General features: G+C 43.6%; 1 protein-coding gene across 3 annotated transcripts in view; it reads left to right on the top strand.

The window, feature by feature from the left end:
* Nucleotides 1–12,248, top strand: part of MCF2 (MCF.2 cell line derived transforming sequence) — a 105,328-nt gene that overhangs the window by 36,674 nt on the left and 56,406 nt on the right. For all 3 annotated transcript variants that reach the window (XM_075007506.1, XM_075007504.1, XM_075007505.1), the window contains 3 exons: nt 2,242–2,361; nt 5,433–5,549; nt 7,162–7,311. In XM_075007506.1, coding sequence (XP_074863607.1) covers nt 2,242–2,361; nt 5,433–5,549; nt 7,162–7,311 — 387 coding nt within the window. The remainder of the gene's footprint in view (nt 1–2,241; nt 2,362–5,432; nt 5,550–7,161; nt 7,312–12,248) is intronic.

The following is a 12,248-nucleotide window of genomic DNA, read 5'->3' as shown; positions in this document are numbered from 1 at the left end:
TTTATTTTGATAAAAAAAATTATAGGAACGGCCAACTTGGCTCAGGCTAGCCCATCTAGCCCAGTCATCCAACAACAGTCAGTGTTACATGCTTCAGACGGAATGAACAGAACAGGGTGATTGAGTGGCTGGTTCATTCTCTTATGTCCAGTCTCAGCTTCTAGCACTCAGAGGTTTAGGGACACCCAGAGCATGGGGTGGACCCATCCTGCATGAGCTCATCTAATTTTTTTTTTTTTTAACCCACTTGTACTTGAAGCCTTCGCATCATCCCTTTGCAATGAGTTCCACAGGTTGACTGTGCCTTGTGTGAAGTACTTTCTTTTGTTTGCTTTAAACTTGCTGCCTATTAATTTCCTTGTGGGAACCCTGATACATAGATTGTGATAAATTAAATAATGTTTTTTTATTTGCTTTCTCCATAGCATTAATGCTTTCCTAGATTCCTACTGTATCTCCTTTAGTTGTATCTGTTCTAAGATGAACTGTCCCGAATTTTTAAATGTCTCCTCAGATAAAAGCTGTTCTATATCCCTAACTGTTTTTATTGCACTTCTGTGCACCTTTTCCAATTCCGATCTATCTTTAGTGCGGTTCCATTTGCCCCTAATATTCAGCGTATGGGCATACCATAGATTTATACAGTGAAATCAGGATATTTTCTGTCATTTTATCAATGTTTTCTAGTGGTTCCTAACCTTCTGGTAGCTTTTTTGACTGCTGTTCCAGATTGAGTGGATGTTTTCTGAGTACCATCCACAAGGAGACCAAGATCTGATTTTTGAATAACAACAGCTAATTTAGACCCAATGGTTTAGTATGTATAGTTGGGATTACTGTACATTTTCCAACATGCATTACTTTACGCTCGTCTATATTGAATTTCATCTGCCACTTTGTTGCTCAGTCAGCCAGCTCTGCGAAAACTCTTTGTAAATCTTTGCAGTCTGCTTGGACTTGAATAACTACATCTCTTGTGCAAACTTTGCCACAGTGTAATTCCTGGGTGTCATCTCAACTGTAAATTACAGGTTCTTTGAACAGCAAGTAATTGCATGTTTATGGAACCAAACTATTGGTGCCTAGATTAGATACCCCTTTATACAGCATATATAAACACTTGTATTCTTCTTCCTCAGAATGTGGATTTTTATGTGAAAGTTCTCTTTCCCTTGTTGTACGCATTTTTTCCTTGGAAAAAAAATATAGGCTAGTGAAAATTTTAGCGTTTTTCTTTTTTTAATTGCACCTCTGTGAAAACGTTCATTTAATGTAGATTCAACAGGACTCTTCTGTCTTTATAATCACTTGAATAAAATGGTAACTTTTACACTTGATGAAAGATACACATTTATGCCAACACGGTTAACAAGTGCCCTTAGAATCATAAAACACTAGAACTGGACGGGACCTCAAGAGGTCGTCAAGTCCAGCCCCCTGCCCTCACAGCGGGACCAAGAACTATGTATATCATCCCTGTTAGATAATCATGTAACGTGTTCTTAGGTATCTTCAGCAATGGAGATTCTGCAACCACCCTATGCAATTTATTTCAATACTCAACCACCCTGACAGGAAATTTTCCTAATGTCCAACCTAAACCTCCCTTGCTGCGAAAGACCATTACTGCTTGTCCTAACCTCAGTTTAGGCTCTTTAAAAGGTACAGTAAGAAAGTTTATAATAGAATGAAAATATGTGGAGATAGTTTGCAATAACGAATTTTACAGAAATATCCTACATGTTAATTAGCTGGGTTCTTTCTGTCATTTACCCGGCCACGATTTCAAGGGATTGTACCTGGCTCAATTGAATCATTCAACAGTATTTTCAGTGTATCGCATACAACTTTACTACTCGTGTATGAAATATGGCAAAGCGGTTTAATGTTTGTGCCACAAATGAAACATTATTAATAATTATCAAGGCTGAGCAGGTTCATTTTGATACTTAGAGGAATTCATACAAGCACATTGCACAATGAACCACTAGGCTGAATTATTGCTTCTTCACAGCTGTGAGTTCAGTGTTCATTTCTCCATAGAATGTTTTGTGGCACATTTCACCTGCCATAGAGTTTGAGTAAGAAGGGGCGTGTGAATCATAGACAAGCACAAAGAAACAGTAATAGGAATTCCCTACAAAGTAAGTTTGGAATTCTGATCTGCTTGTGCACTTGGATCATGTCTGAATTTTCACCAGCTGAAAGTCCACATTCATCATCTGCCTTGTTTTCCTACAGGCCTCCTTCCCAGGGAACCTGCAGTTAGTGATGGTTCTGCGTCCCACAGGGTTTTTCCAGCGTACTTTCACCGACATCGGATTCCGCTTTAGTCAGGAGGATTTTCTGCTCAAATTACCGGTAGGGGTATATCAGCTGTGCATTATATTCATGTAATCATCCATACTGCTTTGGTACCATGCTGCTGTGTCCAGGCAGTGTCCAGACCTAATGCCTGGTCGTGCAATGTGAATGGGACTTTTCTTCTAATAATGCAGTGTTTCAATGAACATAGGTTTTGAAAAGCGAATTTTTCTGGTGCGTTGTGAAAAACACTCATGGATACATTTTCTTTAGGAGAGAACTTGATAGATGTTTGAAGGGAGTGGAATGACAGCCCTGTCCCGCCAAGTTTTTAGTCTTCAGAAGTAGTATTATACTGGACAATGGCAGTACAGGCTGAACTACATGACTGCCTAGTGTGCATTTACCCAGAGCTTGGGAGCGTGGGTGGGGGGCATGAAAAGGTAGCTCCTTATTTAATAACGGTTTAACATTTGGAATGTCTGAAGAGACTTCCCTGTGTCCGTAGTGTTGTTGACGCGCAGTCAGTTGCTATTACCTTAGTCTCAGTATAAAAGTGGTGTGAAAAGCCTTAGTTTTATTTATTTTCAGAATAGTTTGGTTCTCAAGGGGACATGTTTCAGAGAGGCTCAGCAATCTCTCCCTATGCTGCTGGCCTGTGTCCAAGAGGCTGGTTCAGGCCCTCTTTTCAGGGCTCCAGCTTTATTTCTATCACGTCAAACTAGTACAGGCTGCACCTCCTTAAGCTAGAACTCTCTCATCTGGCAACATCCGTAATCTGGCAGGATGACCACTTATTATGATGTGGGCAAGTTCTGTGATCTCAATATTTGTTTCCAGCCACCAGCCCTGGCTCTCAGGGTTCTCTGTTGTTATTTAGCTGTAATTTACTGCTAAACGTTTTCTAAGAGGCCAGTAAGCACTGGAAATGTTGGTAATGCTGCTAGACAAAATTGACCTCCTGAGGTCCAGCAGATTCTCTTGTTGGGCACTGGTCAGGTTCTGAGTGTGCCAAACGAGAGAGGCTCAACCTGTAGAGCGTATCAGTTGTCGATTTCCCCCCAGGCCGTTGTCTTCGGGGCCCTGCAGGGCCAGTCTGTTTCCTACAGGATTCCACTCTGTTGGTTGCCTGCTTGAGTGTCATCTGCAGACTCTGGGCTTTTCCCTCCAAGAGCCAACCTACTTCTTGTGGCTCCCTCACCGGTCATGGTCTGTTGTAAGAGTCTTCTTGCCCCCTGTGGCATCTATCCCAGCTGAACCACTCGCGGCTTTGATCCACAGCTGACTAGCCTCAGCTGGGATACTTGCTGGGCTGTCACTGGGGAGGCTGGACCCATCTCTGCTTAAAGGGCCTGCCACCCCATGACATACCTTATTCGTGAAACCACAGGAACTTTATGTGCTTGGAGGCTGGGACCGATAGAGAGCAGCTAAAATAAGAAAAGCATTAATAGAACTTGGTCTGAAAAGCTTTGTCATCCCCTCCCCAATCATAAATGATTTATTATTATTCATTATTACCATTATTAATAGATTTATCTATTTTATTTTTACCAAATTTTTTTCACTCTGTTCTGTTTCAAAAAATAAAACAAAACAAGCCGCAGCCCCCCCACCCCAAAAAAAATCCAAACAGCCAGCTGCAAAAGCCAAAACAAAACACTGCAGCATCTTTGCGAACTCAGACTTCACTCAGGAAAGAGATTTAGTGTTTGCGTCAAAACTGGAAAAATCCATAGTTTGCATATTTGTATATGAATCTGACCCAATATAGCTGTACAATACCCAGTGGGAATTTTAAGTATATATTTTTCCACATGAAATTTAAGTCTCTCCTCTCACCACAAAGCACATCACTGCTGTTTACACACCTTGCCGTTTAGTCACTGATGCTGCAATTAGACCCATGTGGCTGAACCTTCACCTTCATGATCCTGGTGGTACACTGCTGGGGTTTTCCTGTATGGGTCCCATTGCAGCTTCTCAGGACCGCTGTACGGGTGCACTCCTCTCCACAGTCTTAGGAAGACTCACGTGTGCTCAACTGAACACAGCGTGACGGTTTCCATTGACTTCTGTGAGACAGCTTGCCATGCACATAACTGACTTGGTACAAGAGTTTTTGCAGGACAGAAATCCTTATTCTGTGTTCTTTAGTATTTATGGAGCCTTGATTCAGATTGGGCATTTTATGTGCTACTGAAATATAAATCCCAATAAGACACAGATTATTAGGTGTTTGGAGTTATCCTATAACCGAATAGTCTAGAAAAAATCCTAGTATTAAAGAGTCTGTTCAGGTAAACGAAATCTAATCACTTCTATCTGCCCAACAAGCTACTGATGTACTCAGTGGAAATTTGGGTGTTTCACTAATTTGTCCATGCAACTGAGATTGAAAATGCAGAATATTCTTTTCCTTAAATGTCAATGAAAGGGAAAAGAAATGATGTATTTGCTATCCAACCTGCTACTTTGCAAAGTCCTTTTTCTAGCTTGCACTCAACCCTGTGTTTTGAAAGGATGGCTGCTGGCTAATTTATGTCTGCCTCAGAAGAAGTTGAGTCCACTCATGTTGGGTCCACTTAAGTCTGCTGAAGTGGAATAGCTGTATATTATAAAACACATGCCTAACTATTATAGCCATAATTGACAAATGCAAATCTTTGAGATGAAAGATGTGTGAAAAGAAGGTGTGGCATAAAGAAACAATGGGTGCAAAACCAATTTTGTGAATACAGTAGGGCCTTGATTTTTATGAATGCTGATCTAATGAGCAAGAAATTATGCAAACCATTTTTCCTGATGTTAAAATAAATGTGCATATAGTGAAAGTAGTGTCAGTGAAGAACACATCAACACCTCTTCACATTCTGATACCTTTTGTGCAGTGGAAATTACTTTACAGTAGTTTGCAAGATGGGAAGAAATTTGATGCAACGTACAACCCCTCAACAGATCCCTCCTATCTACTGTGGTTTGGAGATGTTCAATTTTGTGAAACTTTTCAGTCCCCAATTAGTTCGTAAAAGAGATTAGTACCTGAAAAATTGCAGGCTGGGTTTGCATGTGAATTGCGAAGAAGCTGCAGTGAATCAGTTAACGATATTTTTGTTCCTCACTCCTAGGTTGTTATGCTGAGCTCAGTCAGTGATTTGTTGATGTATATTGATGAGAAGCAGCTAACTCCGGAGTTCGGGGGCACCTTGGAGTACCGTCATAGTGAATGGGTTATCTTCAGAACTGTACGTAGTGCAACTCATGTGATGGTAGAATGCGGGAAGTGTAGCTCAACCAGGGCCCAGTTCTCTAAAGTGCTGAGAGCTGCTGTCTCTCCCCCACAATAATTCCTGGAAGATAATGAGCACCTGCAGTTTCCTGGTTAATGTCCTACAAGATCAAGCCCTTTGTGTAGCCCGAGTTATTGGCAGTGCTTCATGGGATCTGAAAGCAGAAAGGTTGTGTATCTTTACCCCCTCATCTACCTGTTCCCTGACCCAGCCCTCTAGAAGTTTCCATCCTCCATCTGCTCCTTCTCATCTCTGCTCTTCCAGCAGCTGTGGGATTCTTTAGCCCTGTCTCTCAGGCCAGCAGTGTCCTCTCTGCCCCTTCCCAGGCAGAGGAGCCATACTGTTGCACAGAGGAAAGGAGAGAAAGGCGTGGACCTGCCTTGAACTTCTGTGTGAATGGTGTCCATTTCTGAGGGGAAGGTGTCAGAATTCTGCAGTGGCCCTTACTGGCTGCTCTTGCCCAAGAAGGCAGCCAATCAGAGAGGGTAGCCCTCCCCTCAAGTAAATAGCAAACGTGCATCTCTCAGCAACCCGCCTGACTTCTTAAAATTGTTATTTTCTCCAATACTTGGCCTGGTACTCTTTAAGCATTGCTTATTGACTGGGATTTTCAAAGGAATATACAGGAGTTAGGCCCTGAATTTCTGTGGGAGATGGGACACTAACTTCCTTGGGTCCCTCATTGCTTTGCAATCATTTCAAAGTTCTCTTCGCAGCAGATGCAAAAATCTTTCCCTTTGTCACACTGGTTCAAACTGACACATATTGTGTGTGTTTTCATATGTGGGTTAAAATAACTAAATCACAGTGTTTGTTCCTTGTATATGCTACTCTTTCATCTTGCCAGGTTTGTATGACTTTGGCCTCCATGCTGTCTCTGAGCTGTCTCCTGTCATAAATTTCTGTGCAACATCTTTGATGTCAGTAGACTTTCTGCTCGCAGAGCAGTGGGTAATCTGTTACCCAGACAGCTCAAAAAACTAATGAAAACTGCGTCAAATTATTGCTTAAAATCTAGTGCTAGAATGAGCACCCCAAGGTCAGACCTCGGTATCTGCATGGAGGTCATTGATGAATGGGGACCAGCAGCATTCCTTTCAAGTTCTGAACCTGACATTAAGAAAAACCAGGAGCACCTTATAAGCACCTTTTCTCTTAGCAATGTAACGTACTGAACATACTTTAAAAAAACAGGCTGAGAAAATGTGGAGAGATCTGCTAACAAATGAAAACATGCTCACTGTGACATTCACAAGGGTGGCCCACCTTAGATGAACTGGCTTTTTAAATCATCCTCTTGTTCAAGGATTAAAGTACATTAATTTCCCAGCTATTTTGAAGCTTAGGACAAATCTCCCATTTACTCTCAAGCAAGCAGGGTTCGAGCTGGGGTGCTCAAATGAGCATTAAGGAGTTCATTGACCCACTCCCACTGAATTTCAATGACTTGGATGTGCCTAACCCCCTTAAGCTCATCTGAAATGTCTGTATTGTCCTGTTGTGCTTTTCTGATGCATTCTCAGTGTGTCCTGACTACTGAGCTGATGAAACAATTGTCTTCCTCCAGGCTATAGAGAGCTTTGCATTAATGGTGAAGGAAATTGCACAAATGTTACAATCCTTTGGCACGGAGCTGGCGGAGACGGAGCTGCCGGATGACATCTATTCAATCGAGCGCATCCTGGCTTTGAGGACAGAAAAGTATTGTCAGCTCAAGGTATGTGACTAACAAACTTAACTCCGTATTGAGTCAATCTCCGACTGCAAGGTTGGGCTTCTGTGGTTTAATTTTTCTCTCTCTCCCTTCATGTGAATGTGCAGGGGCAGCTGGTGAAGGAGAAGTGGGGGAGGCACTGGCCATAACCCCACCTAACTTGGGAAAGGGCTAGGACAAACCCCTTCTACCCCACGTCCCATCTCTCCTCACTCACTGCCTACGCTTGTTCTGTCCCGCCCCTACACGCCCCCTCCCCTCCCCTGCCTCGACCAAGGCCGTCTGGGGAACTAGCATGGTGGGGATTGAGGGCAGCATTGGGGGCAGGCTGGGTTCTCCAGACTCACTGGCAGCAGCTGCCAGTGAGTGTGGAGTTAGTCCCACCCTTCCTCTGAGCAAGGGGGCCAGAGGAAATCTCTCTCCTGTGTCACTAAGTGTCATTCTTTCATCTGATGCAGGATCTCTCTTGAAATTCAAATCAGCAGCCCTTCTGCCTTCCTTACCTGCCTAACTTCAGGTTTTTTCTGGGTTACCTTCAAACCATGGTCTTGATATCCACTCTGATCCTGTATTTCCCAATTCATCTTCTGCTATCTGCCAAAAGGGCCAAATCACCAGCACACGTGAACTTTCTCTGCGTCTCCATGGGCTTGTTCTCCTGCTCATTAATTCCGTAACTAGGATGAAGAGACATGGACTCGGCCCACTCCCTTGTCTTCATCCAGCCATCACCTCAGAACGCTCCATAATTCCATGTATTCGTACCATCTTTTTCCATCTCTGAGCAGAATAAATTTTATGTGCTCTGAGGCGGCTACTGATGTGTACCACCAGTAGAAATGCTTGCTGACACCTGTGAGTGCTCTGGTAGTCAGCTGGGCAGCACCCGAAACTCTTCCAGGTGGCTGTCAAAGAAGGGATACACTGGTCGTCACACAGTTTGTATCTTTCACGCACCCCAGTTTCTTCATATCTTGTTTCATTGTTTGTATTTTCTGGCAGCCCCCCCAAACCAGTTTCCTACCATCTTCCTCCTCCAGTTACACGTACAGTTCTTCAGCCCCCATCCTTGCCTGAGCGACTGCCTTTATGGCCTGCTTTTTGCCTTTGTACGCGTTTTTGTTTGTTTCGGTATCATGAGCTGCTTGCTCTCTCAAACGCTGAATAATTTTGTTTGTCAACTGCTCCTACACATCAGGTTTCCACTACCAACTTATCCTGCTCACTCACCCCATATTACCATTCGTCCTGCAATATTTTACCTCAGCTGCCATCATGAAAAGGTTTTCATATTTTTTCCATTCTTTTTCCACAGACTTAGTTGCCATTGGCAAAGCATGAAAGCCTTCCTTTATTTTTTTGGCAGAATTCTTCGTTTCTTGTTCTTTTTCATATTTACAGATATTTTTTACTTATTTGCGATTCTGATCAAACATATTGTCTGCTGACACAAGGATTTGTGGTACAGCAGCCACCAACCAAGCTGGGTTTTTTTGATACTACCACATATGCAAAATGCCAGAATGGGTATTGTTCTGAAGTAACCTATACCCATTAACTTAACTGTAACTATCCTTAACTTTGGTTCAGATATACCAAGGCCCAGTGGTATGACTGTGATCATTTACCTTGACCGCCTATATAACATAGGCCATAGTATTTGCCCCAAGATTCTCAACAGATCTTTGAGAAAGATATCCAATCTTGATATCAAATTTGTTGATGGAGAATCCACCACAACCCATGGTAATCAGTTCCAAAAATTAATTATTCTCACTGTTAAATTTTTACTTGAAGATTAATTGTTGAGTTCCCATGGATTTGAAGTTACATCTTCCACCAAAGGAGGTAAAACCCTCTGACCAGTGCCAATAGCCTGCGTGATAGACCGGCTCATGCAGCCAGTGGGGCTTCTAGTGCCATGGGTTATAGGACCAAGTTTTGTGTTTGAACTAGACCAGGGGTGAGCAAAGTGTGTATGTATGTATAGGCACTTATAAAATATAGACAGCAGAGTTAAAACACTGCTGTATTTTTAAAAACAGTCGTTGTAATATATGAATTATGTATTGTATTTCCTGCTTGATTTAACCTTTGTGCTTAAGAATAAATCCATAGCTAATGAAGAAATTGTCAGTTACAGATATGATAGCAAATGTAGACATGTCAGCGATGCCCACCTTTTTTGCAGGGAAGACAAAAATAACACGAGTTTTCATTTGCATTTAAAACATTGAGATGCTGCTTTTAAATTAATGGTTCAGTGGAAATCCGCTTTTTTAAAAGCCTCATTCATTAGTATAAAATATCAAAAAGACTTGAGTTTTTGAACACAGAGGAGGCTGGTTGTATGTGTGTGTTTTCAGGAATATGAAAGAATAAGCTAGATAAGAAATTACACACAGATTGTGATGATAATGATCAAGGTTCTTGTGTTGCTGTCATGGCAACTAAAAGGTTGGGGCAGGAAATTTTAAGCTATAAGAACTATCACACGAATTGAATCCGAGCAGTTGTGTACCGGTGATACTGAACAGAAGGCAGTTGTAAAGGTAATGAGAAGAAGACAGAAGCTCGTTAAGCAGACTTAGAAATTAACCCCTTTGATATACAGAAAGGGGAAAAATCTGATTAAACAACTGTTCAGTTGTTCTCTATGATTAGCCTACAGCATCATCCCATGTAATGAAATTGTCTGAAACAAAAGGAGAATCCAGGACTCTGGAGAGCTAAACATGAGAGGATAAAGTAGCAGCCACCTCTTCACCAAAGCAGTTGCTCTTCCCTTTTGAGTTGCTGGATTTCTGAAGTATCAAAAAGGGTGAGGTCCTGTATCGCTTCAATCAAGTGCCAGTTGATAATAGCATGTGCCAACAGTCTGCACCACACGTTCTGGTTAGCTGTTACGTCCAGCCCCGCTGGCCGTCCCTCCCTTGCGATCTCTACAGCTCAACTTCGGACAACATCTGCCCCTCTTACCTTCTTCTGGCCTGGCCCCCTCGCCGTCCTTCCCTGCCCTTTTCTTTCCTTTCAGCTCATTCTCTCCTAAGCAACTTGTTCCCCCCCATCTTGGGAAACTACAGTAAACTCCTTCAGATGCAGCAGCCCCAGGATCGGCAGGTTGCTGGGTATTCAGATATTCTGGATAATAGAGAGGTGTGCCTAGCAGTGCATAACACTAAAGAAGAACAAGATTAGAAACAAACAAAACTGTATGCAGAGCACTTTATTTACCAGCAACAGTTGCTGTATTTATTTGTATTTGCTTTCGCTATACTGTGCTTATGGAGAACGTAACTAAAATTTACGTATGGTTAAAACACCGGTTATTTGAGAGTTCCGGATGAGAGAGTGCCAGATATGAAAGCGTTTACTGTAACATGACATTACCATTCTCAGCAGTGTTCACCCCTTCTCCCACTCTGTGTTACCTGGTCTATCTTGACCATAAGCTTCTTCGGGCAGGACCATCTGTTGCAGTGCGTCTGTACAGTCCCTAGCACAATGGGCTCCCAGTCCATGTCCGGACTCCCTAGGGGCTCCTATGGTATAAATGAGAAGTATGGAAGACGGCCTGGGGATAAGTAGCAAAATGGGTTATTCTTTTAGCATAGACTAGTGAAATGCACAGGGCCAGATGATGGAGCTGCCTCCCCATCCCCCTAAAGTTCCTCACCGTAGTTTAATTTGCTGGCTATGTATATACTGACGTGGCCAGGCATGCTTCTGAAGGAAGGCTGAGACTAGCTGCTTTTTAATCTCCTTCCTCCTTTGCTCCCTCCCATGATGATCCTGCTGCTCCTTCCTACCCAAAAGGAATATCCAGGAGCACCACCTGCAAGGCATGCTGGGTGCAATTACGCTGGTCTCATGCCTGTGGGGTGTCTCATTAACCAACAGACTGTGCAAGGGCTGGCCTGACTCTACCATTGCTGTGCTGAAGAGCCAAGGTAGGTCAGTCAAAGCCACACGCCCCTGGATGACTTTGATGTCTTGAGGATTACCAGTTCTCTTCATTCCCTCTGGGGCACCTGGCATTGGCTACTGTCAAATGGACCTTTGGCCTCACCCCAGCATAGCTGTTGTAATGGCCCAAAAGGTCTTTCTTGGGTAAGAGTTGGCCTTTAGAGGGAAGTCACATGTGGCAGTGTACCCAGTTAAAAGCCTTTGGTGAAACAATTGGGTCATAGCTAGGAGGGCAGAAGGCAAAGCGTACCCAGTGCATAACTTTGTCTTATGTCTGTGTATTGCATCTATAGCAATAAAGCCCTGAGGTCAGGGTGGGAATATAGCTGTGTTACCGCCACTAGATTGGCACAGCTTCTTTCATCCACCTAGCTGTGCTGGCAGTCGGGAGGTTAGATCGACCTAACTGCATCACCCAGGGCAGGAACGTGTTCCCAGCCTTGAGTGATGTAGCTAGCTCTCAACCAGAGTGGGTGCCACTCTGATAGAGGAGGGTGTAATTTTAAGAGGAAGAATCTCCTCCTAACCTCTAAATTGGAGGGCAAGCCCTGTTCTCTCTTCTCTTCCCTTCCCCTGTTCCCAGCTTCAGCCCTTCCTTGGAGGGGAGGGCAGAGAGGGATGCTGCAGGGTGGTGTCAAGAAGGTAATCATCTGAGTTCATTGCTTAGTGCTCCTTCCTTGCCTTTGCCACTAGGGCTCCCTGGCAGGACAGAACAGAGGCTGATTTCTGGAGCCACAGCCCCTGTTCTGCCTGCCCTCCAACAGGACAGAAGACTTGGCAGACGGACGTGTCCTGACCCTGTTCACCTTCATTCCCCACCACACTCCTTCTGAAAGAGATTTGGAGCTGAGAGGAGGAACCAGTGAGGACGAGCCTTCAGAGAACACAGGATGGGTGGGGGGTGCCTGGGCTTGGGGGGTTGTGGGGCGTGAGAGGCTGAGGGGAATTGTTGTGGTGATCGATCTACACTGGAG

This window comes from Carettochelys insculpta, chromosome 13 (assembly GCF_033958435.1).
Source record: "Carettochelys insculpta isolate YL-2023 chromosome 13, ASM3395843v1, whole genome shotgun sequence".
Classification (NCBI taxonomy): Eukaryota; Metazoa; Chordata; order Testudines; family Carettochelyidae; genus Carettochelys; species Carettochelys insculpta.
The sequence above is the reverse complement of the archived record's forward strand: the minus strand, read 5'-3'. Positions and strand labels throughout refer to the sequence as shown.